Genomic DNA, 26,231 nt, shown 5'->3' with positions numbered 1-26,231 from the left:
CATATACAAGACACCTTTTCGAATTCAGTGTTTATTGAAATATAATCGCATTGTCGTCATTCTTCACATACAAACTAAGTTTCATTATGCATCAATAGGTACGCATCAATTCTCGTAAGGAAAGCTGCGCATAAAGCGCAATCACGCATGTCTTCACGTGGTTGGGCAACAAACACGTCTTTACAAGTGCAGTCTTCAGTGGCAAAGCTAACAGCCTCTTTGCTGTTCCAAAATCATGAAATTCTTGATCTGGTGAAGGAGTTCACGTTTGATGATGTCTGGCACAGTGGCTGAAACACAAATTTTGCAGTCGCTATTTAGTAATGAACTTGCTTTCTAGAGTCGTGTGCAAATAAATTCTTTCAGTGGTTTAGTAGTAGTGTGGAAATGCAAAAATCATGGGCACAAAAGTAACCAGAGCTTTAGCAATAGGATTAAGTATTTTTCGGCACACACTACACATACCTACCATATCTACATGATTGTAAGTTGACTCGAATATAAGTCGAGCTCCCTAAAATCGCACATCAAAAAAAAAAAAATTAATTAACAAGCCCGAGCTTATTTTATGAAAAATATTTATTTACGATGTCGCCAAAGGAAATGAAGTCTTATTCTTGTGCGCCAAGGTGGCTTCGCGACAGTGCTTGAGATCTGTGAAGGAAAGCTAGCTCCTTTTCAAGAAGACTAAAACAAACTAGTTTTCCGCTTCTAACTCAACCAACCCCCCCTTCAGATTTCAAATAAGACAAAATGGGTCAACCTACAATCGTGTAAATACGGTACTTGTCAACATGCTGCTGAGGCATCTCCCAACTTAGGAGAACTTATTGCTGGGCCACGTAATTAGTGAAAAACCTAGCACCACCAGCAGAAAGATGTTCTTCTGTGGTGCTTATATGTCTAGTTTTTTTTTTCTAATCATTTGCAAAGTCTTGTTATTGTGCACAAAAATGCAAGGGGTGTTTCTTAGATAAAGGCACAATAAAGTCAACTATCAAGTCAAAGTTGATTGTTGACATGGAAGTCCAGAAACGTTGTAGAGTTACTTTTGTGCCAAGGAAGGGCCTATCTCGAAATAAAATCACAGGTTAGCACACTTCAAATTACCCGCCTCAAGAAGCGGACTGACTCGCGTCACTGTTGCCATGCACAACGTTGCCTGGCTTTAGTGCGTTAGTAGCAGCAGACCGAAAGCAGCGGGAGCAACAACGGCCATTGATTAATTTCCCACCATTGGCTTCGAGATTGCAGACGCTTTTGTTTCAACTTCGCTCTGCTAAATGACACCACCTGTCCCATGTAACCACGCGAAAACCGAATTTCCGAACCACTCTCGCCATTCTCCATAGTAACATCCGGCGGTTCTTTTTTGCACGAATCAAATAGAAACAAACAAGCAGCATTTAATTGAGTCTCTTGATGCACGGAAGGTTGTGTACTTAGAGCAGTTAGATTGATTACTAGTGATTAATTGTGGGCAGTCCTTCTGAAGTCATCAGGATCACTTCGAATATGTCCTACTGCGGCGCTTGTGTATTTGTGCATTTACCTTAATTTCTCGGCAAGTAAGGCACTGTTGTTGATAATATTGTCGTTTTGGATGGCGTCATACATTTAGCTTTCACTGTGACATTAAATTGTTATTTAACTTTTAGTGTCCCCTTAAGAACCACAAACACTCAAGCATAGAGATATTACTAAGCTTTTAATCATTGTAATGTGAAAAGGGTAAAGAAATTTCATTGAAGGAAGGATCTGAACTCGACTACGAGGTATGTTAGAACAGTATCCGACCTTTGGTGGAAGAAAAAAAAAAAAACATCATTGAAGCGTTCGAAACCTAACCCCCACAAAGTACAGTAAACTCTCAGTCAACGGATATCTGTTAAACAAAACTACTGCTTAAATGGAACTATCCGCTCTGCAATGCTTGGTTTCGGGCTTGTATTGTGCACCCATGTTCACCTTTCAGTAAATGGGACTCCTGTTAAATGGAACATATTTTCCCGGTCCTTTCAGGTTCCGTTTATTGAGCATCTACTGTAGTTCCCTTGGGACTCCACACACTTCTCCTTGCGGTGCAACCATTTCTGGAAGCATTCTGAGAAGGCCTCTTTCGGAATGGGGTTTAGCACAGCTGTTGTTGCAGCCATAATGTCCTCCTTTGTCTGAAACCGCTCTCTTTTCAATGTCCTCTTGAGTTTGGGAATCAGCCAGAAGTTGAAAGGGGCCATATCAGGAGAGTAAGGCGCCTGACTTTTCACCAAAAAAAAAGTCTGAACCAAGTCTGAGGAATGTGCAGGAGCATTGCCGTGATGGATGCGCCAGTTTCCTGTTGACCATAACTCAGGTCTAATGCGCTGCAAAGCATCTCGTAGGTGATGGAGGACATCCATGTAGTACTCTTTGTCAATTGACTTTGTGGTGCGTACTCTTGGTGTAGTACCCCACCACGGAGTCAAAGAAAGCACTCGGCATCACTTTGACGTTGCTGCGCACTTGGCGGGCCTTCTTTGGTCTTGATGACCTACTGTGACAACTGGAATTTCGTTTCCAGGTCATACCCATACACCCAAGACTCGTCAGCAGTGATAATGGTGTTTATGAAGTTAGGGTCACAGCTTGTGAAATCCAGCATGTCGTGTGAGACTTCAACATGAAGTTACTTTACCTCCACTGTGAGCAGTTCTGGCATGAATTTCACTGCAAGTCTTTTCATAGCCAAATCTTCAGTCATAATGCAAGGTGCAGAGAAAGTGCTGATGCCCTGCTCTTCCACAATTTCTTCGATGGTCCTGCATCACCACAGTGTTCACTTCGGCAATGACCTGGTCATTTGGCATGTTTCATCACATGTACTTCGTTTACATGTACAGGTACAAAGTATGATCAAGTCATCAAGCTTAGCCAAATGCTGGAAGAAAACACCTTACTTGGTTGCTCTAATAATGGCAACCATTGCTGCAAGCTATTTTAGTTTTGTCTCATAGGGGTCCTACACGACTTAAAGAAGTTGGATAGAAAATGCTGCCACCCGTGAACGTGTGAATCAATTATTTCGCTGCAGGGAGTTTGCCATTTTGTTTCCTTTCATATACCGCTAAAGACTGCCCACTTTCCTCTCAGCAAATTGCATAGACAAAGGTAAGGACAATGTCATAGGTTGTTTTTGTAATCACATATATCCTCAGTAATATTTGCATTGTTTTTAGTTTAATAAATTAAATATATACATATCTATCTTCAAAAACACACTCTGATATTATTTATGGTAATCTGCTAGTTGTTTAGTTTTCTGCTATGTTTGTGAGAGGTAGCACATTTTGTACAACGCCCCCCATGCTACCTCAAACACTCTCATGCCATAGCCGATGCCTTGTCTTGTACTTAGCTTACTACGACAGTACTCGATTCGACATCAGCCCAGTTTTTACACAAGACTAGTGCTTACAGTCTTCCACTATTACTGTGGCCGTGTCGTTTCTCATTATCCCAGAGTTATGCAAATGCATTCAAAGAAAAAAGGAAACGCTCAAGGTCATAACATGTACTAACATAACCCTATCATCCCTCCCTGTGTAGCTTCTAGCGCACTTGTCGAGGTAGAACAAGAAGAAATGCTCAAATTTCTGCAACACTAGTTATACTTGACGAATTTGAGAAATTTGTCGCAATCGACATGTGAGGCACAGAACTTCACAAGCTAGGTCCTTTCAAGGATTGTTTGGAAAGGTGTTGCAAGGCCCTATTATAAATTTCGTGTCAGAGAGATTATACTTTGATTCAAAGCAAATTCACGCTCACCTCTTCCTTTAGGGGTAATTGCAGCGACAAGTTCATCAACAGATACGTTTTCTACGCCCCTTTCTCTGATGATTTCTGAAATGGAAGAATACACACTAGTATATCGATATGGCAATCAAAGCCTGTGAAATTTCACTCGATGCCGGCGCTTATCGCCATGCACACACTGTACTCTTCAACACTATCTTAAAATATGAGCACTCAATAAACGAAGTGGTCTTTTTTCCTGCTCGGAACTGGCCTGTGCGTATCTTTCATCGGTACACGATGCAACATGAAACAGGTAGTTTTTTGACGGTGGGATTCTAAAAATAGTGGTATGTACGTAACAAATTTTTTAAAACTGCCTTAGGTAGGACGGCCAATCCCGCAGAAGGAACACTCGTGGCTAATTACCATTACTATTCTAGGGAATTCCAAGTGCAGACGCAAGGATGATTTTGCCCAAGGAGCAAGAATTCTTGAGAAGGCAAAACTGCGGTCACTCGGACGCCCTGAAAACGTCACGAAACCAGGAACAGGACTAATGAGCCTTCTCTTGTGAAACTCTGCTAGCGGAGAAGGAAAAACGCGCTCGCTGTCCTCACCGCGCCCTTGTTCAAGGCCACTCCGCGCCATATGGCTGTTTGCACCCCAGTGGATGCCTTCCCGTGCATACTTGTCAGCTCCAAATTATAACACGACAGCGTTTAAGCGCTCGTTTCGCAGAAATGACAACATTGGCGTCGTCGTTTGAGCAAATAAAATGAGCAGGCATGTTTACTTTGAGCAACAAAAGTAGTTGTCCTTGCACGCATTCTTCCCTTTACATCAGGTCTAGATCACTTTTCTGCGTATGTTTGTGTGTATGTGTGTGCACATGTATGTATATGTGTGCGTGCATGTGTGTGAACAGCTGACAAGTAATTGAGAAAGTGTGGAAAGTTTGAAGGCACGGAGTTAGGTAAGAACACTGGTCGTTTCACTTTGTCCAGAACTTTGCCGCCACAAAGCTCACCCCAATAGCGCCAAAGGCCTTTCCTGGCTATGGTGCAAGCCAACGCCTCCAACCTCACTGGGCCACTAAAACTTTGAGGGCAATTACCTTGACCTTGCAGGATGCCTATCCACTAATGCGATTCGGCACAACACACTTTCGCCGCATCCCGAAGAACCACTGGTCGAAGTGTTCAAAGCACTCTGTCACGGAGTGAAAAGCATGTGCACACACTCAGGAATCGCCCAAGTCGGTGCAATGTGCAAGCCAAGATCGCGAAGGGACTCGCGGCCACTTGTTGGGAACTCCCAAGGCCACCTACGCATGCGCGTGCACGACATGCGAGGATTGAGGGGTGTGCGCATGTGCAGGCATTAAACGTCGTCTGCTCAGGGATCATTTAGCAGCTCTTTTCAAGCTGCTGTACGGCTTCCAATTTTTGCAGCATCAATTAATAACTCGAACCAAAACATCTGCCACGTCTAGCAATCGATGTTACAGACAGAAATTTGCTAAATCTTACAATCTAAGAGGAGCTATCGGGATTTTTATGCATCACATTCATAGAAGCGCATGTATAAGATGGCATGACATCGAAAGCGTCATCTGGCGAACTTCGGTGCAAGCCATTATTCGCCGAGACGCTATCGAGTCGCCCTCTCACGCCGCCACGGCCCGAGTTTCCCATCCTCAAATATTCTTGCTCCGTGGCTTTTGCTTAATAGCTGTCACTGTTTCTTCATTTATTACTGGTTTTAACAGCCATGTAGCAATGATTGCAAGTGGTAGTGAAAACAATCAAAATTTTCAGACCTTTTTTATATAGAGACTCCAAAATTAGACACACAAAGAGTGCATGAAGCACTTTCTATACATCGACGAGTGTTGAAGATTGGGAGAGTTGGTTCATCATACTTGAACTGGTATAGCGCATTACAGGGAAGAAGAAACGACCGAGCAGACCGACACAAGAGGACAGAGCGCTAACTTTCAACTGGTGGAGTTGGAAGTTAGCGCTCTGTCCTGTTGTGTCGGTCTGCTCGGCCGTTTCTTCTTCCCCGTAATGCGCTATACCAGTTCAATTTCTATACATACCACAGAGGTTTCACTAACCTTTGCAGTGCGCTTTCATCTGGTCCTTCCACCCACATTCTATTAGCCTTGTCCTTAGCAACTCCTTTAACCTAAAAATGAGAACAAAGGTTTATATAATGAAAATTCGAGGTTCTTCACAAGATTCCAAGAATGTTTCGTATTTGTGACTTGTCACTAGTAGTTTACAACAAAAAAAAACTACAGACGAATACTCCCAAAACAAAATCTATGCGCTTCCTGAAATTAAAAATGAAGTCTGCATGTACAACACTCAACATTATACAGAAATACTACAAGCGCCGGGCACGGGGCGAGTTTGAACTCGTGGCGCTTCTGGCGGTGGCAAAGGGAACTAATGACATGTGGGTGCCTGAACAGACGCAGGTGCTTGCTGCGGGTGCTCGAGGCTGGATATGTTACTTTCCTTTCATTGTGCTGCCATTGCGTCTGTTGTACGCTGCCCAAATCTGCATGAAGTGTACGAGTACCAAAGATTACATTATCTGTTAAAATATCAGGGTTGGCGAAGCACTAAAAAGAAAATGGGAGCGGGTAAAAACTACAACAGAGAAACAAGTGCTATCAGTGAACCATCGAGTAAAGAAGATGAAAATGGAATGGGAGATGTACGCTCTCTTTTTTAACATTAGGGGAGAATGTTGACCTGTAGACACAATGACAAAGTATTAGGAAAGGTTCAGCAGATCCCATGCACTGGTGATCGGTTTTATGCGAAGCAGTCAGCGAGTCTATGCTGCATTTTTTAGCTTTGAGTCAAGCCCAACGAATCATTAACATGTTTTTGTAAGTGGAGCAGTTGTGTGTACATAGTGGGCTTGCAAGACCATTAAACGCTGACCAACCGCAAACAACTGCATGGGAGTCTTCCAGAGGCCCGATGATGAGCCCCGTTGTCTGAACACATGTCCAACAGTGGAACGCGTCGTCTCTCGTTAAAAAAAAAAACAATGTTGCTATTGCTACTCTTTGCTTTGGGTAACAAACGCAACAGTGTACAGCTTCGAATTGTTCAAAACGAAAAACCTCTGCTATTCTACAAAAGCGATGCTGAAAGTAGCCGAGCCTTCTCCGTGTCAGCTGCTTCACATGCCAGTGCCGTCCCTGCCACCACTCGTGGCACTTTTCCGGAGGAGCGCAGCTAGCGCTGTATAACGGCCACCCGGTGCCAATAAGGTTATTCTATGCCAACTGTTCTAACCATGATGCTTGCCAAAAATCAAGTTCTATAAAAACATCTAGGAAAAATGCACACACGTAAACATTACTTATACAGTATTTTCCCTAAATATTTTCTAAGCCAAAAATTTTTTACACACATGACCGCCATTTGAAATTCCCAAAATGAAGGAAAGCCAGTAAAAAAAAAATCTCTCTAAACTGACCATTTCATGCATTCTACTCTCACTTCCTTTTTCGAAAACGCAAAAACACTACAATTTACTTAATTTTGTCTGCGCTCTGAAGAGTGAAAAATTATAGCTACCATACGAAATCGTTGTATAATAAGAGGACAACGCTAAAAAAAGCTCCGTTGTAAAGAATGCGCGGAACGGTCGATTCATAACGATTTTTTTTTCATACTTGGTTTTTCTTCCATTTCGTGAATTTCAAATGGTGGTCACATGCGCAAAAAATTTTTTATGCTGAAAATGTTTTGGAAAAATACTGCAAAATCAATGTCTATATGTTTGCAATTTTTTCAGATGTTTTTATAGAAATTTGCTTTCGGCAAACGCCATGCTTTAGACATTTGGCGCAGAATGACCATATACTGTTTCAAAGGTAAAACAAGATCTTGGGCACTGTCAGCGTCCACAAAAAAGCTTTCAGTTCATGGTCCAGCAAGGTACAATGACACATTAGAAGAAATGCACTGCATATTTCGCACATGTTCGCCAGTGCGTAGCAATAAGAGGTTTTATTCGATGCTACAATTTTTTTAATGACAAGACAGACAATGCTCAACCGTGTGGATATAAAACATTTGTCAACATTCAGTTTTTCATGAACTACTTTTGTTACGGCCTCAGAGTACACTTCACTGAACTTACCTCTCATAGAGCACATATACAATGCATGATTGGAAGTGTTTAAATGGCTGATCCTATAAAAAATAAATCATTTACGAAAGCCACATCAGGAGCAATTTAGTTCATTACCTTTTCAATAGCCATTTAGCACTCTAATGCTGTGTTATTGTGTGTCTACTGCTAATTTTGCATTGTACAATCACAAGAAAATTACAATAAAAGACACTGTTTCACCCACTATGAGACAACAAAAGAATGCACGAGCTCAAAGTTTGTGCGTGCTTTCAATTTGCCCTTATTTCAACAAAAAAAAAAAATAATATTTTCTTAGTGAGAATCGCACACAAGTGACAGACACTGTTTTATTGTGGAAATGAAAGCTAGTGGAAGTTATGCGCAATCTTCGCCGTTGTGACGCCACGCACTCCCATGTTACAGATTATATAGTGTGTGACTGTACTATCAGCTTCAAATAAAACCCGATCAGCGGCAAGCCTTCACGATAGTATAGTGCGTGCCGTCCAGTTAGCAACGTTGACCGGCGCGCGCATCCTGCTGGGCATCTCTGCGCATAAATGTGTGCCTGTTCATGGTGATGAGTGGAGGGCACGCACTATACCATCCCGAAGGGTTGCCGCTGTTCGGGTTCATTTAACGCCGATAGTACATCCAAAAAAGGCCATTCTACAATACCAAGAAAGCTTATTGGGCAGCATCCCAATGTAAGGAATTCATCTGCTTTGCACAACAAATGCGGTATCAATGAGTGGCACTACAATCATTGTCTGAATACTACACTCATACATTTGTGTGATATTTTAAGTGATGAAAAAAATAAAAGCTATGACATTACATTTTATCAATTGGTGCAGGAGGTGCAACCATATAAGTGACGCCATGGTCGTTTGAGGCCAGACTGAGTTGCCTGGTTATGGAAATGCCATCGGCAGGCAACGTAATCATGGCGCACTGACTTTAGCTGCCGCCTCTGCCATATTCAGTTACCACACCTTTTTTTTTTGTGACATCTATGATAATGTAATTCAGATCAATTCTCCATTTGCTTTCTTTTTTCTACAAGTTTCCCTGGCCAATAACCTAAATTCATCAGCTTTTTCATAATTCCTTTAGGTGTTTTTCATACTGAGGATAGATCAAAAGCAAATACTGTGGATGAAGAAAATGTTGCATGGCCCCTTTGAGGTAACTATAATCACTATAACTACAGTGCATGATGCTTGGCTTGTTGGTGATAGTGTGAGTTTGTGGTCAAATTGCAGACTTTGTTTTATACAACAACAGCACATGAAGAGCTTCCGAAATTACTGGCTTCAGATATGCTAAACCTGAAGCAGTCAGGTTTTGTTCCCGTGTCCAAGGTTATGAAACCCCAATCATGGAAAGCACAGAATCCAAATTTGTGGTTGTTACAAGAGGTTACCGAAAATTTTTTTTTCTAAATTTTTATTCGTGCAATGTCAACACCTGTAGCTGCTCAATATATGAGCCGATAAATGTGAAACAAATTAAACAATTTAAAGATTAATGAATGGAATGACTAGAATATGCAATTTATGTTACAGTATGCAAGTGCAGTATTCTATTTAAACAGCAGGCCTCATAAGAGTGCTGGGATGCACTCTGAGCCACTGAATTTTCTATATACGATTAATCATTAAGCATTGATAGCATTTATGATGTCATTCCCAGATACGATGCACATACATAACAGCATGCATTTCGCTGATATGCGCCCGCCATGACTGGGAATAGGACACGCACAGATTAGGAGCGCTCGACCTCTGACGACGCGGGATCACTTTTAGAGATAGCTGTAGAAAATTATTTATTTAGAGATTCTTTAAGGCATGAAAACAGGCAGCTGGAGGCTTAAATTTCATACTGCGCAAACAACATGGCAGGTAAGGCATGCTTAGCACAAGTAGCGTGTACTACCACAAAAAGCCAATTGTTCATTGCCGAGATAAGTATACGACCACAAATGCCATGGGCCACACGGTAACGTAATCATGAGCGAAATGTGGCGAAAACAGGATGCAAAGTGTGTGCATTCGACCCGCCAGTCAGGTAGACTGGCAACAGAAATTTACTTGTGAAACCAACATGCGCTCCACCTATCAAAAACTGTTTCAATGCTTGGCGGCACCGACCTCAATCCAAGGGAGCCGAGGCCACGCGTCAGAGCATTTGAGTTAAATGTGCTCATGGCTGTACTTATGCAGTCACATGGTCATGCTCTTAACGAAAATTGCAAAATACAATAAACTGACATACAATCACTGTATGCATTCTTCGCCCTACTAATCCGTCAAGATTACAGAAAAAATTGCAGGAAATCTTTTTCTTTTCTGCGCAACGCCACAGAGCTATCACTACAATATTCCTCGCCATTCTTTGTAATGTTAAGATTCAAGTATTTCATGTGCCATTTTCTCATGGCTTCTGCCCAAAGTCCTGATTTTGTCCAGCACTGGCTTACATCTGCACTGTTTACAATGAAATGCTTAATTATTAGTGTTATTACACTATGCATGTTTACACATTAACATTGGGCGTCAGATGCCACCGAATATAAAAACATATACGTATACGTGCGCCTCTCGGTTTCTGTCAAGATTTAACCGCTACATGAGACCTGGCTACATCAGCAAGCGTCAACAAATTACGGGGAAAAAAGGGAATCAAGTGTGGTTTCAGCAATGCAGTATTCGACAGAGGGACTCGCAACGACGAGGGAACATCGCACACATAAAAAAGCACAATACACGAACGCGGAGACAATACGCGTGTATAGTGCATACGTGCTTGATGCATGCGTACGATGCAGTAGGACTCACCGATCTCGCTCTCCAGTTTCAAGGAGCCTTTGGTTTAGGCTGGCTTTCAATTGATACACTCTTTGTTGGCGCTCATTAGGCCTGAAACATAAAGATTGCGAACAGTGACGGTTATCCGCGCGGATTCATCTTGTCAACAGGGACCACCGCTACCGCAGAACACAGAGCTACGTACTTACTCGCCCATAACCTTCCGGCAGGCAAATAGATTCGACATACGTCGATGCTCGGTTTATACCCCGGAAGATATTTAGGGCAAATATTAGCGCTACATATATTGCTGCAGGAAGCGAAATAAAATGTCCGCACTGTTTTGCGGCTCATTCGTCGGCTACGATGTTCCCACGTATTGTCGTATTCTAATCCTGTCCAACGTAATAGTTTAGATAAGTGTGTCCAGCGTCCAGTTTTATCAATAAGGAATAGGCTTATATACTTACCCAACAATAGTGAGTGTAGGCTCCTTCACCCTTTGCTGCACGTGCGTAATGCTGAATACCATACTGCGAGCGTACTGTTAGCGCAAACAAAGGCTGAAACCTGTCGCCTTGGGCGATTTGTGTAGTTGAAAGAAACGTGCTCGATCGCTGCGAGACCCTTTCTTCGCGAAACAGGCTGCTGTGGCCGGCGAGCACTGCACTATCTTACAGCAGGACCAAACGCGACACAGGACCGGACATGTTGAAGTTTATTGTGAGTATTAGCGCGTGCGTGGCGTTGCACGCGCACTCAATTGTCCAAGCGCAGCGCTCCCTTGCATTCCGTGCGGCCTAGCTTCAGGGAACAGCAGCATCATGACCTTGAAACATTCACATCGATATATGGCATTTATTTTTATTTTTTGTTAAAAAATTATACGAAAACCCCAATAATTTTTTTTTCTTTCTCTTTAGTAATCGCTCTACAGTATGCCGACAGCTTGGTGGGTTTCTGTTATAGTTTCTGTCATGTCTCCTGCTGACAGTGTCGGCGGTGGCGCTACTTTCTGACCTGTTGATTCAAAACTTCACAGTACAAGATGTGTTACGAAAAATAGTAGTAAAAGTACGATGTTTCTTACACCGTGAGCACAAGTAAGCAAGTATGGAACACAAAAAAAACCGTTGGACACTGCTCTTCCACTGTCGTTTCTTGTGTCCCGTCTTTCACTGGGGTAAAGTTTTGAAGATCAACGCGTACCAACGATTGTCTGCCGGCACTGATTCCATTGGTATGCTTGCAGGTTTCGTTCGGCGCTGGAGTCTACGCGGGCGTGTATATATCCCAGAACTATCAGGTTGGCAAATACGCAAGATCTGTGTGGAGGCGTTTGTGTATAGGTGTGTGTATGTCTAGCGGCTTTTGCTGTGTCTAAAGGTACATACGTCAGACGTACGCGAAACCGCGAGTCTTAAGATACGTCGGGTGTGCGCGAATCCCAAAAAGCTGAAGGTAATGTGCGTCAGACGCACCCGGAACCGCGAGCCTAAAGATACGTCGGCCGTCGCGATGTAGTGAGACGCACTGGTCGCAGGGTGGGTCGCGGCTAACGCGTACCAATTTGCAAAAGACCGACAAGGAACGAGCCGGGCGAGCACTGCCGACGACAACGGAAGACTTGAAGCATCGCATCGTTGACGAACGGCGTCGCGGTCGTTGGTGCCAGTCGGACTTTTGTCAGTCGCCGGTCTGAATGCCTCCTTAAAGCACTACTGACAAAACTGAAAACGCGATAACTTGTCGGATAGGTTTATCTAGGACTTAATATCAACGATTTTTAAGTGCGTGTCATGTCTAGACCGGAACTTCAGGCACGAAGAAAGAATTTTTAGGCGTCTGTAATAGGCCCTAAAAATTGCTATTTAGGCATAAAAGGGCGTTAAAAAACTATCGTTTAGGCATATATAGGCACAATTCATAATTACTTCAGCAGCATGCTCAGGACAAATATTCAAACACAGCAGGCAAATTCTGTGCTTTAGGAAAACTAGATTTATATTTTCCATAAAACAAATTGATAAGAAGCACAATCATTTGAACAGATTTAGATAAAAGCTGAGGTAATTTGACATTGTGGGAAAGGCTATAAAAATAGTGACAAACCAGCATCATCTCAACGTTTTCGGCCTTGAATTGTGCTTGCTTTTATGCAAAAAAGAATGCTCGACGTCCACTAAAGTTCGTGAAGCACACTTGTGGCCTAGTATTTTCAATGCTTTAATTGCATCCAGAATATTTAAGTCAGCATCACTCGAAACTTTATACACTTGCTTTAGCACATATAATCCGGGATTCTTTCCAAGGAAGATTTAAGCTTTGAGGCAACACTGTCAGCGACCGGTCTATTGGGGACAATGTGAACCTTTTTTGCACGTCTGAATACACTGGGTATCTTTAAGATTTGCCATTAAGCATTGAACGTGATAGCAATATCCTGTCCCTGGTGTGTACTTCAGCCATTTAGTGTATAATATTTATTGCATGATATTACTTTAGAAGTTTAAATGGTGGATTACTATACAGTGTAAGAGGTAAAGTTGAAAGTGGCTTGTGTCAGTGAAGCTTTCGCATATGGCTGCATTTTGTGTAATCAGTGCATGCGAGTTCACAGATGTATATATAAAAATAACATAATGAATCTGTGTGCCCGTAGAATGACCACAACATACATGTTATTTGCGCAGATTCTGGGGTTAAATTGGCAGTTGTAGAATCAATGTTAGGAGCTTTATGCCTATGCGTGCTTCAGAGTGGACATCAAACACAAAATATTGTACCTTTCCAATGTCTTATCCCCTGTTTTCCACATGGAATGTTTCTCGTTCTACGGAGCAGCGCTGTGATCCGCGAGTCCATTGCCTGACAAGTACACTTTACAGCTTCTTTTTATTCCGCATTGCTTGGTAGACTTCCAACAACTGCCGTTATGGAGAACATAAATGTCAATGAAACTTGCGTGTAGGCTGTATGTGGCAGCGCTAGCCTAGCTTAGTTTCGGCCGATTAGAGTACGTTCTAGCTACACTGCCCTCTAGCCTCCCAAACGCAACTGCCATGCTTCACTACTCTCGAACCAAGCAAAGGAAATCTTTTAGAGAGGCCTGCTAGCGCTATAGGTGCTAGCCTCGCTGGGGTACAAGCCTTGCTGACGTAAAAGCGCGTTTATAATGCGATGTTATTGGGAGCGTTGGCCAACGTCACATGCGTTGGAGCGCATTGATTGGGTCTAGATATACGTTGGCTGTGGCAGTGCGTCGACTTATGATCTGTTTTCGCCGACATGACATAGTGTATGTGCGCGTCGACCCTACGTCGAACCATAAGCGCACCTTACCAGGAGCTAAAAACATAAGCGAAAAAAACAACTAGCGCGCTATGCAGGTGTTGTCGTTAATATGGCCACACCAAGCGTTTCCTGTTTTCCTCCGTATAAAGAGCTTATTCAACCAAACATCTACTCGACGAACGTGAAAAAAGGCATTTTTAGATGCTGAAAAGCTCATATAAGCCCGAACCTCAAGATAGGTGCTTATAGGCACAATAAATATGCGATTAAAATGTTTCCCATCACTTAGTTCGTGTTTATATGTGGAATAGGCTCAAAACGGACTCCAGGAATAATAGGCACTTTGCCTGAAGTGCCAGTCTATAGGACTCTTGTCACCTCCCCACCACACGCGAAACGCGCCTTCAGTTTTCGTGTAAACGACGAATTGCCATCTGCATCACAAGTTTGTGCTAGCTGCCAGGATCATTGCAAGTGTTCTCTCCTAGCAGACCTTTTGAACAGAAAAAAGGGGCCGACTCGCGCCTATAGTTGCAACCTCTGAGAGGGGATCATAACAATGCACCTAGGGCCTTCGCTGTAAAAAAGTGACCGGGCGGTGCTCGTGTAAACGTGGTTTTCTGAGTCCATGTAGCCAGCTGAGGTTGCATGGAAACCATATTCTGGTGCCGCCTCACTTGGATGCTCTTTGAAACCGCAACTGCGACCGTCTTTCATGAACTAACCAGTACACGTAAGCGCGCTTTTTTTTTTAATCAAATGCTATAACCAAAGTCGTGAATCAAGCTTGAGTAGACGACAAAGTGCAACGTCTGACGTATCTTTTAGACTCTCTGATCCATGCTTCCGCGGGTCCACATGTGAACAAACGACGGACGGGCTGGTCCAATTTGGAGTCACTTGAGTGCAAGCGCGCGATGTCCGACGCATCTTTAGACACAGCGTTGTCTTAGTTGACGGAAGAGAAAGGTTCAACTCTGCACGACTAGTGCCTTACTGTCATGAACCCCTTAACTGTTTTGATAAGTTTACTCTTGAAAATGGCTATTTTTTTAGTAAACTTGTTATTCCGTATTTCTCATTCATAGTGCACGTTTTTGCTGTTGTAAAAGAAAATTGAAGCATGTACAAAGTCAAAGTAGTTCAATGAAGTTTATTTATTGTTAATTACTCGTGCAAAAAGGAGCCATCTAACCAAAAATAATTAGCAATAAAGAATGTAACAAGTGCAGGAGCACTGTTGGAAATTTTCTGCATTCTGAAAGTAGTTTCATCAATCCAAGAATTTTAAACATTTTGACCAGAAAAAGCTTTTCTATCAAGCAGGACAAGCTATGCTCCTCGAACTGTTGAGGAACAGTTCGGCAAGGACAAGCTGCGTTATCCAAAATAGGAAAGGGGAGTAACTTTCGCATTTATTTATTCAATACTGATGTTTTCACCTTGTATTTACAATGTGCTTTCACAGAAATTTCGCAGTTCCTTTAACTGATGCTCACGGTTGGTGTAATTAGTGGAGCTTGTTGACATAAATGACTATTTGCAAACATGGATAGACTTGGGCCATAAGTGTACTAAAAATTTTAGGCATAAGATACAGTGTATGCAAGTAGTGGAGCCTATCATTTCAATGTAAGAATTGCACTCTACTTCAGTTCTTCGCGTGTTTGGATACTACATGCTTATTTTAACTATGTCTGCAGGTACCACGTGTGGATGAGCCACAAGAACTATGGCGAAAGATAAAGGACTTCGCTGACCAGTACAGAAAGTCGCCCCCCGGTGTCTAGAATTTCAATATTTGTATAGCTCTGGCTCGAACATTGCAATGTGGTGTATGAAAAGCATGCTCTGCAGATGTTGCACAGGCACTTAAGTCTACAGCAAGTGTAAATACAACCCTGGCCTTTATTACAGCTATGTCATAAAAGGAATATTGTAGCAAATTAATTTGTTTCATCAACTTACTTACATCATCGTATTTTGTTAGAAATGTGGCATGCATTTTATACTGTGGCTGTGTGTAGAAAAAATTAGTAATCTGGAATAATTATTTAAATCTGCTTTTTGAAATCTGTCTTGCTTTTAAGGTTTCAATCCAACTGAGCTAGATTAAAGACACTGATGTGCTTACAAATCGTATTTTGTAGCATAAACTATCTTTGATAAGCAAGAAAAGGGCACGAAATGAATCTGAAGGGTGTCACAGGTTTTAGACTATAATGCATCATGTGTAACATCAGCATTTGCTGATTTACAGAGATCAGCACAAATGTAGATCACATGGGAACGATGTCTAATTCATCTTGTCACTGGCTATCCGGATTGAGGAGCAGCAATAATATGTATGGTGGCAATGTTCTACGCAACATTTACATAACTGCACACAATCACGGGTGATTATCTACTAGTGCGATTTGATTTCCCTTGGATGTGCCAGATGACTGGAATCTGAGCTCTCACCAAATTTAAGCTGTTCAGAAATATTGAGGAGTTATCGAATAGGGGCCCCAAAGAAATAGCATCGTGGCCACTGCGCATGCATTTGGGTTTTGCGTTGGCGACGCTACTTCTCAAATTTAGTGGGAGCCACAAAGCCTGCCCTAAAGCTTTGTGTCAAAAAAACGTGACTGCACCGACTGAAGTGATGGCTCTCGGCCAAGACTAGAGTGACTAAGAATTGGGCAGTGTCAAAAGTGTCGCAGGTCCTAATTGAAAACTCTTCGCTCCTGCTTGTCCCAGAGTGTGCATACGCAAAGTGCTTAGGAGCCCCTATTCAAAAACTCCCTATTGCTATTTTTAAAAAGCAGCATGTGTATCAACAAAAGACAAGGACACAACTTTACTGTTATAAGCACTTTATTAGCAAAACTTGAAAATTATACCCAATTATTAACTGTGAACAGTGCATGGTGCCATAAGGGCTCCCTGTTTTGCAAGATGCATGTCTGATAGGAAACTACATGATATGTACATAGCACAGCTATAATAAAGGCGTACGACAATTGGTTTCATAGCATTCTGTCAACTAATAGTATTTCACCGACAACAAACAATTGTAATAGACACCATCTCAAAAAAACATGGCTTCGCCACTATGTCCACATATGTTTGGCACTTTGTTCCTTCTGCCTCAGTGCAAAATATATATATATATATAATGAAAAACTGCCCAATCAGCAGATGACCGAACAATATTTTCATACAAGCTTTCTTGCACAACACTTATTGAGCTGGCAAGCAAAGAATGAAGTGGCTGCAAACAAATCTTGGGCCAAGTGGCTGAGCAACATGCCACGTATTCCAGATACATGTTGAATCCCATTACGCAGCTTTGTAAACAAGCAATACACTCTGAAAGTGCTTGCACAATATTGGTAACTAACTATACAACACTTTTACATGAATGTACAATCTATTTTGACATGCATAAAGTTTGTAAAGTTGCACAAAAAACTGGCAAACTCATACACAATGACACAATCCTTGTGCAGGCAACGTGATAAGAATGTGAAAACAAATCAACACTGAATAGCTTTTTAAAGAGCAGTTGTAACTCGCACTATGGAAGTGACTGGAAAATTCTGAAATATGGCTTGTGCATGGGCCAAAATGACCTAGTAATAAAGCAATGAAAACAAATGCCTCTTAAGTCCACGTCAAATAGCACCTTCGTGCTGATATACAAAAATGGCCATGATCACTAACAGGCACAAAACAATGCACCATTTTGAGAAAAATTGGCAATGGGTTTATCCTATGCAGTAGAAAGCAGGTGGGTTTGAAGGATTTCAACTTTCTCTTTAAGTCAGCTGCTATATCGCGTTTTTATCTTAAGTGTGCTGATCCTTCACGCCTAGCAACTACATGATTCCTGTGTTTCTTCTGGCTGGGTGACCTTGAATGAGTCTTTGGCCACATCATCCAAATCCTTCACTCTGCAAGACATGACAAGCTGCCGTGCAATGTCTGTGAACATCTCCTCGATGCCTTGACCAGTTTTACATGAAGTGCGGTAAACCCCACTGATGAGATTGTGGCACTGCTCACAGAAAGCTTCTATATCTGCTTCTGAGACGTATATGCGGCCTACTAAGTCAACTTTATTTCCACAGAGAAAGATCTTAGCATTCTCAGCATAGCTTACGATGTCGAGCAGGTGCTGTGACAAGATGTTGAATGAGTCAGGATTGTCCAGGCTAAACACCAACACAGCTGCCTCAGCAAACTTGTAGTAGCTGGACGTGACGGATGCCACACGCTCCATGCCCCCAGTGTCCCAGAGCTGCAGCTATAGTCATTCACAAATCAGAAAGTACAGTACACAGAGTGGCTATGTCACGAAATCTGCAGTGATGGCACTCCTGCTACTGAACTGAAATACATTGCACAGACATGCAGTTATCTCGATTTCAAATGTAACAAAAAATAATCTCTTATATTAAAGACGGAGACAGAACAGATAAAAGCATGCTTATATCTTTGTCAAGACTTTTTGCACTTGTTTGCTTTTTACAATTGATATTGCAGACCAACAAGCCTAATAATTCTTGACAAGGTTTCGTGAAACGCTTACAGAATTTGGACTTTACAAGCTGCTTTCAAACACTGCATACATATTTTGTGTGTAATTTGACACCACTGTTATTGGCAACGGTATTAATACAAGTAGCCCTCAAAATTTTGTAAACTTTCTTTTGATTCAAGGCAGAAATTAGAGCTAGAAGAGCTTTTGAAGTTAATTAACGGGCGTAAGGTAGCCGACAAAAGAAGGTATAACATAGAGAAAATTCAACATGTGGTAAAAAGCCTGAAAGCTGCGAAGGCAAGCTTGTGCATAGACAAAAATCAGATGTATGCATTAAAGAACAAGGAAGGCTAGTTACTACCAATATAGATAGGGTAGTTAAGGTGTCAGAGCAGTTTTACAGAAAGCTGTACAGAAGCCAAAACAACCAGGATGATACTGTAATAAGCAATAATAGCCCAGATGAACTTGGCATCCGAACAGTAATTACAGGGAAAGTAATGAAAGCTCTATAAGGAATGCAAAAAGGCAAAGCCGCTGGTGAGGATAACATAACGGACCTGCTTAAAGATGGCAGAGAGATTGCGTTAGAAAAACTAGCCACCTTATATACCAAGTGTCTTTTGCGGAGAAGGGCACCAGAATCTTGGAAAAACACCAACATCATCTTAATCCAAAAAAAAAGGAGACGTCAAGGACTTGAAAAATTATAGGCCGATGAGCTTTTACAAGCTATTTACAAAGTCTTAGCTACTAAAATTAGGACGACATTAGAATTCAATGTCAACCAAAAGACCAAGCAGGATTTCATACAGGCTACTCCACAATGGGCCATATTCATACTATCAATCAGGTTATAAGAGAAATGCGCATAATACAACCAACCCATGTACATAGCATTCACAGATCACGAGAAGGCGTTTGACTCAGTCGACACATCAGCAATGATGCAGGCATTACGGAATCAGGAGGTCGACGAACCCTACATAAATACATTGAAAGAAATCTACAGTGGATCCACAGCCACCATAATCCTCCATAAAGAAAGCGACAAATGCTCAATAAAGAAGGCTGTAGGGCAGGGAGACAGGATCTCACCAATGCGATTCACTATGTGTTTACAGGAGGTTTTTAGGCCCCTAGATTGGAAAGATTTAGGGATCATAGTTAATTAATAGTACCTTAGTAACCTGCAATGTATGGATGACATTGCTTTGATAGTTAACCCAGGGCACAAATTATATATAGCTCATGATAATAGAACTGGACACCCAAAGCAGAAAAGTTGGCCTGAAAATTAATATGCATAAACTAAAATATTGTGTAATAGTCTTGCCAGAAAACAGTGCTTTGTGACAAGTGGAGAGTCGTTGGAAATGGTTAAGGAATATGCCTATTTAGCACAGGTAGTAACTGTGGAGCTGAACCTTGAGAGTGAACTAGAAGAATAGGGATGGAGTGGATCACATTAGACAAGCATTCTCAAATCATGAATGGTAATCTACCACTAGCGCTCAAGAGGAAGGTATATAACAGCTGCATCTTGCCGGTACTTTGCTAGGGCGCAGAAACCTGGAGGCTTACAAAGAGGGTTCAGCTTACATTGAGGACGATGCAGCGAGCGATGGAAAGGAAAATGAACCTTGGAAGACAAGATGAGAGCAGAGTGGGTCAGAGAACAAACTGGAGTTAAGAATATTAATCTTGACATCCAGAATAAGAAATGGACATAGGTCTAGGCATGTAGCATGTAGGGAAAGATAACCACTGGTCATTAAGGGTAACTGGATTCCCACAGAAGGCAAGCGCATGAAGGGGAGACAGGAAGTTAGGTGGACCGATGAGATTAAAAAGTTTGGAGGTATTAAATGGAAGCAGAAAGCACAAGACAGTTGGATTGGCGGGTCATGGGAGTGGCCTTGGCCCTGCAGTGGGCACAGTCAGGCTGATGATGATGACTTACAAATAGTGTTCCCATACTTTGTGCATATATCTGACAACATTATTAAGGGAAGCAGTATTATTGCACTCAGCCTCGAAATTTCATAACTTTTTTATGCCATCTAACGGAATTTTTACACAGGGCAGCCTCAGAACCAAAATGTCGCCACACGTTTTCAAGCTAACTAGCCACTAGCACTTATTCTTTTTTATGCATCTGACATCTGCTGAGATGAGAGCTTGCCGTACAGAAAATGTCACTGGAGCCAACTTTTTGAAATGTGAACTTGTCTTTATAAGGGCAGCAACTGGTCACAAATTGTCGCAAAGTGACTGCAACCAACATTTTCTCACACAAGTGGACTTTTCCAGGAAAAGTCCCCTAGTCAGAACGTTGACTCTAGTGACACTGCCTGTTCGACTGCTCCTCATAATGCAGTGTACTCATTACTTGCAAGCCTCAATATTATTCCTCTGAACCTGTGTCTTGTTCCGACACTCGCTCTGTCACTTATGTAGATCATAAACTACTGGCAGTCGCGCACATGCGTGAAAACACACACACACACTGCTCCAGAGCCTTTGATTCAGCAGAGGAAAAAACTGTGTTGCATGGCGCACGCTAATATTCCTTCCTGTCAAGTAAAATGAATAAAGTTTACGCTCACAAGCAAGGCAAGTCTTACCTTGAGATCCCGTCCCGCAACTTTATAGACTTTGTCAAAATGGTCCAAACCAAGCGTGGAGCTTCGATCGTTGCTTGCAACGAAAGTGTTAGTCGTGAACCTACGAAACAGCGAACTCTTCCCAACACCGTACTCTCCACAGAGAATAACTTTCTGCTCAGGTAGCTTTGTTGATGCCATTGCTGAGAGGAAAAATCTGAAAGCACGATCATGAAGTGAGTGGCATATTCGGGGGCATTATAACGGTGGAAAACCAGAGTTCGGAGGATCAAGTGCAGTTGAAATAACAAACGAACTCTCAGAAAAGAAGCCTGTCCTGATAAGACACAAAAACTCCCTACACTTCTATATTACAAAGCCATATCAGTACAAGCAACTTGGTTGGTGTTGATGCCTCAATAAGGTATGAGGGAATCCCTTTCGTGAAGCCACGAGGGCGAGCTACAATAAGCTTTGAAAGCCTTCCTTTCTGATGCGTTTCACGCACTTACAAATCCAACTAGTTCGCATGGCAACCTTGCAAAATTTTAAAATGTAACACTTCCTGCTGCTACAGCAATAATATACGTACGGAAAAGCCGCCTTGCGCCGTGTTTTCAGCGGTGATTGTAGATGACCATGAGAGAATATTAAGTATATATTAACAACGTAAGCTAGCTTAAGATACTCAGTTGCGGACATACAAGTACAGAAATGAAATTATCGGATTTCTCTGATCAACTTTAAGCAGTTTAAATGAGCGTTTCGGCTAGGTAACATTTTCACGTATAACGCAAACCTATTGCGACACTGCGCTTTTCTAATGCCAAAATGACGATAACCTGCACGCTGGCGCCATCTCTGGCAAGTACGCAGAGTAAGGTCATGAGCGCGCAATTTAATCCTTTTCACTGGTGCTAGAGCACTGCGCAAGACGATAGTTATAGCGCGAGAACAAAAAGACGACACAGAGACAAGAAGGACACGAGTGCTCGTGTCCTACGTGTCTCTGTGTCGTCGTTCTGTTCTCGCGCTATAACTATCGTCATGCCATACCAACTAGCCCAAGCTGCCACACTGCGCAAACTTTGGGCCTACGCCATAGAGTTTCCCGAAATTAACTAGAGGGCACTCTGGTGCTGCGATCGTTCAGCGACCATGGGAATGATGGGACTGTAGTACACACATTTGCTTAGTCTTTGTACTTGCGGGTGGCAAATCGTACTTGCGGCTTCGTTTATTGCAGGTTACGGTTTTGTTTTGAAAGAAAGAACGAACCCTTTTAAATTAAGTGACTTGATTCGAAATGGTAAGCCTAAAAGAATAAGGTTGTGAAGCGCAAACGGTGAACATTTGCTAATTTATGTTTTTCTGAAAAAACAGCTCTTAGCCACACGAACACACACAGAGCCAGAAGTACGAAAATTAGACAAATGTGTGTACTACCCATCATTCCCAGGCTCGCTGAAGCGCCGTGTGTTGCAGCTTCCATATACACTAGCGCCTGAGTTCCCTCTAGTGTATATTAAGAAACTCTATGGCCTACGCGAAAACACGCGCCGGGCCGCGAGTTTACCAAGGCGAGCGGATAGACCCCCCCCCCTCCCCCCCCCACACACACAATGCACTGCGCCAGGCACTCTTACAGGCTCTCTGAAGCTGCGCGCTCATTGGTTCGTGCGTGATGCCGTCAGCAAACACGGCTGCGCCCAGGACGATGCTATAGTGAACTAGAAGTACTTCTAGTTCACTATAACGATGCTGCAGTGTTCGTGTGTCAGGCGGGGGCACAGCTGATGAAGACGCCGCGATGCAAGCGAGAACAAAGTTGACGCTCGCACGCGTACTGGCAAACCGCCTACGATGAATGGGAAGACGGCGCTATCAAGGAGTTGGTGCTACAAAGGTGCGACAGAAACGCTGTTCGCGCGCCTGTGTCGACGCTGCCGCAAGACTCGTCGCTCTGTTTACAACGATCGCCGAAAGCATCGAAGTCGGCGCAGATATGCAGTGAAAAATGGATGATGATGGTTTGAAGAATTCATGTGCGGACTATATAACAATAATCGTAACTCGATAAGCATTTGTTGCAGCTCAAAGAGCTGGTTTCGGAGCACTTGAGTGCCTACGTCGCGCACGTCACTCATCGCTCAGCTTGCACTCACTCTGGCATATCTTAGGCTACTCGTAGTGAATGCCACCGCTACTGATTATGATAGCGATGCCAAATGAGAAGCACGAATATCTGTAGCAGCTTCTCGATAGACCTGCAAACGAATGTCTTCGTAGCGTCACTCTATCAACACGCCAAGCAATTCCGTTCACATGAGGAGCGAGAGGCCGCGCTTTTATTAGAAGAGAAGGACGCGGGTGACAGCGTATTCCCGCTAGGCCAAATACACTTCGAAATCTACTGTATGTTGTGCATGCAAAGAACCCGCCTCAAGTCAGCGATTTTTTTTTCTCACTTCACCGCGATGCATGCATGTAGAGCGGTGAAGCGTTGACAGCCTGAACACTGTTGTATTACAGACGCGCGCAAGCAAGTGGTTTGGGAGTAGTAAATTTCAAAAGCGAATTCAATATAAATCCAATAACGGTATAACCAACAATAACGCTTAAATTAACCTAATACTCTTCTGGTAGTTTTCAAATAGGAAGGAAACCTTTTTTAAAAATAATCCTTGAACTCCAAAACAGTTTATTTGAAATAAATATTCACGAGGTGTCACCAAATAATACTACAATTATGAAAACTGTGATAAGCTTGTATACAGCAGCGACCAGAGCCTTCAAAATAATTTTCAGCTGTATGTCAAAATGCCTCAGAAACTCCATTATTCAAGTTAAAACTCTGTTGCCAGCTTTTAAGTAAAACTTCAGCATAAAATCTAAACAATTTTGAACCGAACACCATGCATTCAGCTAAATATTTATTGGAACAGGCAAAATTATCACAACATATACCCTGGCGCAGAGAGCATGTAAAAAACAAGTGTTGAAAGCTGTATCTGTGTGAACAATTTACGTGAACAAGAGACTTACTGGCATGTGTTTTTATTCGTGAAGCTAAATGCAGTCATAGTCCCTAACTTCAATGATGAAAACAGGAAAGGATTAATGCGATGCTGCAGTTCCACCACAGTAAAAACAGAGTGAAAGTGCAGTTTGCAGTAAAAATGATTTATCTGGTAATGGTTATAGAATCAATAGTGCTGCCAATACTTGAGCTGCATTTATTGTGGTAGTTCAGGGATTACAAAAATAAAATAAACCTTCAGCTGATCCCATGTTTTGCTGCTTCAGGGTTGTCCCATCGGGGCTAATTATTTTTTTTAAATATTGGGTATTTCATGTATGTACGTTTAAATTGGACTAGCGAATGCTATTTGGTCCGTTATTTAAATATTTGCACACCGCTAGTAGTGTTGTTGCTACCAATGACCCACCATCTTCTTGTTTGAATGTGATTGGGCTTCTGTAAACATCACGAGTGCTTTTTTGTTTTTTGTGCTGCATCCAATCTCTCATTGAACACACCCTTGCACATGCCTCAAGGTATGTAAATGGGAAAAAGAAAACGCACCTGGCTACAAGTGATGCCAATGCGTGACATGCAATGCAAGTAAAAACATAAGTGTATTTGGTGAAAGTTGCTCTTAATCTTGCCTTCCATTATCCGCTCGCCTTTGTTAACTCGCCGGCCCGCCCGCCTCCTCTGACGCTCATCACGTGGTGCTCCCACTCTCCGCCCCGTGCCTGCTTGCCTGACTGCTTTCTCTTTCCCGGCGGCAGCGCGTACCCCGCGCGACACAGTCGAATGCGCCCTTCCTCCGCCTATACTTTTCTCCTCCTTCTTTATCTTCTCCTCCCCCATCCCCGCGCGGGGCAGTGTAGGTGCCTTCGGGTTGAAAGACAATAACAGCTCCGCGCTTTTCTCTTTTCCCTTTCAAGAACCTCTACAGTAACTTCTCAGGAAAAAAAAGGAGAAAACGCCTTAAAAAGCGGCTAGCATTGGGGTTCAGCGATGGAACGAGGGCGTTCTACGTCTTGCGTATTCCCCGTTTAAAAGGAAAAGTCCCCAGATTAGGACCATCGCGTGCACCACTGAAGTGTAAAATGGAGCCGTAAGTTCTTTGGAGAATTGAACTACTGGATTTGTTGAAGGTAATTTTGGTTTCCGTTGTTTTTTTAAGGGATGAAACAGTTATATTACGTGACGAGAGGTTATTTTAAACAAGTTTTGCGTTTTCTTTTTTTTTAGTGTTTAGGTATGACGTGTTACCGAAGAGTGGTGACATGGTGAAATACATTTTGTGAAAAGTCGGCTATTTGTCGGTTGTGGCGGTTCGAGAGTGTTGAACACGCTGCCGTGCAAAGTAGAGGCACAGGCAGCGTTTGATTGAGCTAGAGGGCTTGACGTTGATCTCTGAGTTGACGGCAACCAACCACAGCAAAGCTTTTTGTTTCGTGACGGACGCATCAAAAAAGGGCAATTAGAGGTTGCCTTTCTTAAACGATAGGTGAATGTGAACGATCAGTCACATCCTTTAGTAAAAGGCTGCGCCAGTCGCTACTGGAGGGGTCCACAGTTGAATGAGAGGCGAATGTGACTAACAAATTGTTCATATTAAAGGCGCGCTGAACAAGGCTGCTAATGCTTTTTCGCGTCTAGGATGATCACTGGGTTGCGTGATTGTAACTGTTTGTGTTAATAGGCTGTTTTGGCTGCCTCAGGTGCCATTGAGTTTTTTTTTTCGTTGTTGTTGTTGTTGATATGTAGCCACCGAAGTAGTTTCTGTGAATTGAATGACTGTACAGGAGTTTGCATCGCACGTTTAAGTGTTATGCATGATGTTAAGTGGGTCGAACAGACTAATAGTGCCGGCGTGATGCGTGATGTGAAAATATTTTGTTTGTTATACCAGGAATTTTTTGTTGTGTTGTTGTTGTTGTTGTTGAGATGCGAGCTTGCCTCCAAGCGGTAGAACTGCTTTTAGGTGTGGTAGATCTGTTGTGTAGGAATAGTTTTGTAGATGAAATAAG

At 42.6% G+C, this 26,231-nt stretch overlaps 3 protein-coding genes and 1 long non-coding RNA gene across 9 annotated transcripts in view; 2 read left to right on the top strand and 2 right to left on the bottom strand.

Annotated features, from left to right (window-relative positions):
* The window catches only part of LOC119177060 (protein FAN), a 181,793-nt gene extending 177,209 nt beyond the window's left edge, over positions 1–4,584 (top strand). Inside the window, exon 33 of the mRNA XM_075878063.1 lies at positions 4,218–4,584. The gene's annotated coding sequence lies outside the window, so the exon portion shown is untranslated. The remainder of the gene's footprint in view (positions 1–4,217) is intronic.
* On the bottom strand, positions 16–11,367 carry LOC119177062 (transcription and mRNA export factor ENY2). Of its 3 annotated transcripts, none has more exons than XM_037428433.2 (5): positions 11,228–11,367; positions 10,788–10,868; positions 5,897–5,967; positions 3,808–3,882; positions 16–290 (listed from the first exon to the last, which is right to left on the bottom strand). In XM_037428433.2, exons 1-5 carry the CDS (start codon positions 11,287–11,289, stop codon positions 208–210), a joined length of 372 nt encoding a protein of 123 aa, XP_037284330.1. In that variant the 5' UTR covers positions 11,290–11,367; the 3' UTR covers positions 16–207. The 3 variants fall into 3 exon arrangements, with proteins under 3 accessions (XP_037284330.1, XP_037284329.1, XP_037284331.1); XM_037428432.2 differs by lacking the exon at positions 11,228–11,367 and adding an exon at positions 10,963–11,126; XM_037428434.2 differs by lacking the exon at positions 11,228–11,367 and adding an exon at positions 10,967–11,106.
* Positions 11,341–17,060, top strand: LOC119177063 (uncharacterized). Of its 4 annotated transcripts, none has more exons than XR_012887068.1 (3): positions 11,341–11,480; positions 12,010–12,063; positions 15,755–17,060. It is a non-coding gene; the product is annotated as an uncharacterized LOC119177063 (long non-coding RNA). The 4 variants fall into 4 exon arrangements; XR_012887069.1 differs by having other exon boundaries at positions 12,010–12,106; XR_005110531.2 differs by lacking the exon at positions 11,341–11,480 and adding an exon at positions 11,687–11,940.
* RabX6 (RAS oncogene family member RabX6) lies at positions 16,893–22,047 on the bottom strand. The gene is made up of 3 exons (XM_037428431.2): positions 21,778–22,047; positions 21,207–21,402; positions 16,893–18,342 (listed from the first exon to the last, which is right to left on the bottom strand). The coding sequence occupies exons 1-3, from the start codon at positions 21,885–21,887 to the stop codon at positions 17,908–17,910; spliced, it is 741 nt and encodes a 246-aa protein (XP_037284328.2). The 5' UTR covers positions 21,888–22,047; the 3' UTR covers positions 16,893–17,907.
* Between the last annotated feature and the right edge of the window lie 4,184 nt (positions 22,048–26,231).

This window comes from Rhipicephalus microplus, chromosome X (assembly GCF_043290135.1).
Source record: "Rhipicephalus microplus isolate Deutch F79 chromosome X, USDA_Rmic, whole genome shotgun sequence".
In the NCBI taxonomy this organism is placed as follows: Eukaryota; Metazoa; Arthropoda; class Arachnida; order Ixodida; family Ixodidae; genus Rhipicephalus; species Rhipicephalus microplus.
Note: the sequence above shows the minus strand (reverse complement) of the source record. Positions and strands in the feature narration are given on the sequence as shown.

What these genes read in the sequence shown, in the direction of transcription:
- LOC119177062 (XM_037428432.2), bottom strand. Translation starts at nt 11,111, where the DNA reads ATGAGCCGCAAAACAGTGCGGACATTTTATTTCGCTTCCTGCAGCAAT. An exon ending in GGAAGGTTATGGGCGAGTAA is followed by an intron (nt 10,869 to 10,962) that starts GTACGTAGCTCT and finishes TTTATGTTTCAG; the next exon opens with GCCTAATGAGCGCCAACAAA. An exon ending in GATGAAAGCGCACTGCAAAG is followed by an intron (nt 3,883 to 5,896) that starts GTTAGTGAAACC and finishes CTTCCATTTCAG; the next exon opens with AAATCATCAGAGAAAGGGGC.
- RabX6 (XM_037428431.2), bottom strand. Translation starts at nt 21,887, where the DNA reads ATGTCCGCAACTGAGTATCTTAAGCTAGCTTACGTTGTTAATATATAC. An exon ending in CGGCGCAAGGCGGCTTTTCC is followed by an intron (nt 21,403 to 21,777) that starts GTACGTATATTA and finishes TCGTGCTTTCAG; the next exon opens with ATTTTTCCTCTCAGCAATGG. An exon ending in TTGCGGGACGGGATCTCAAG is followed by an intron (nt 18,343 to 21,206) that starts GTAAGACTTGCC and finishes GAATGACTATAG; the next exon opens with CTGCAGCTCTGGGACACTGG.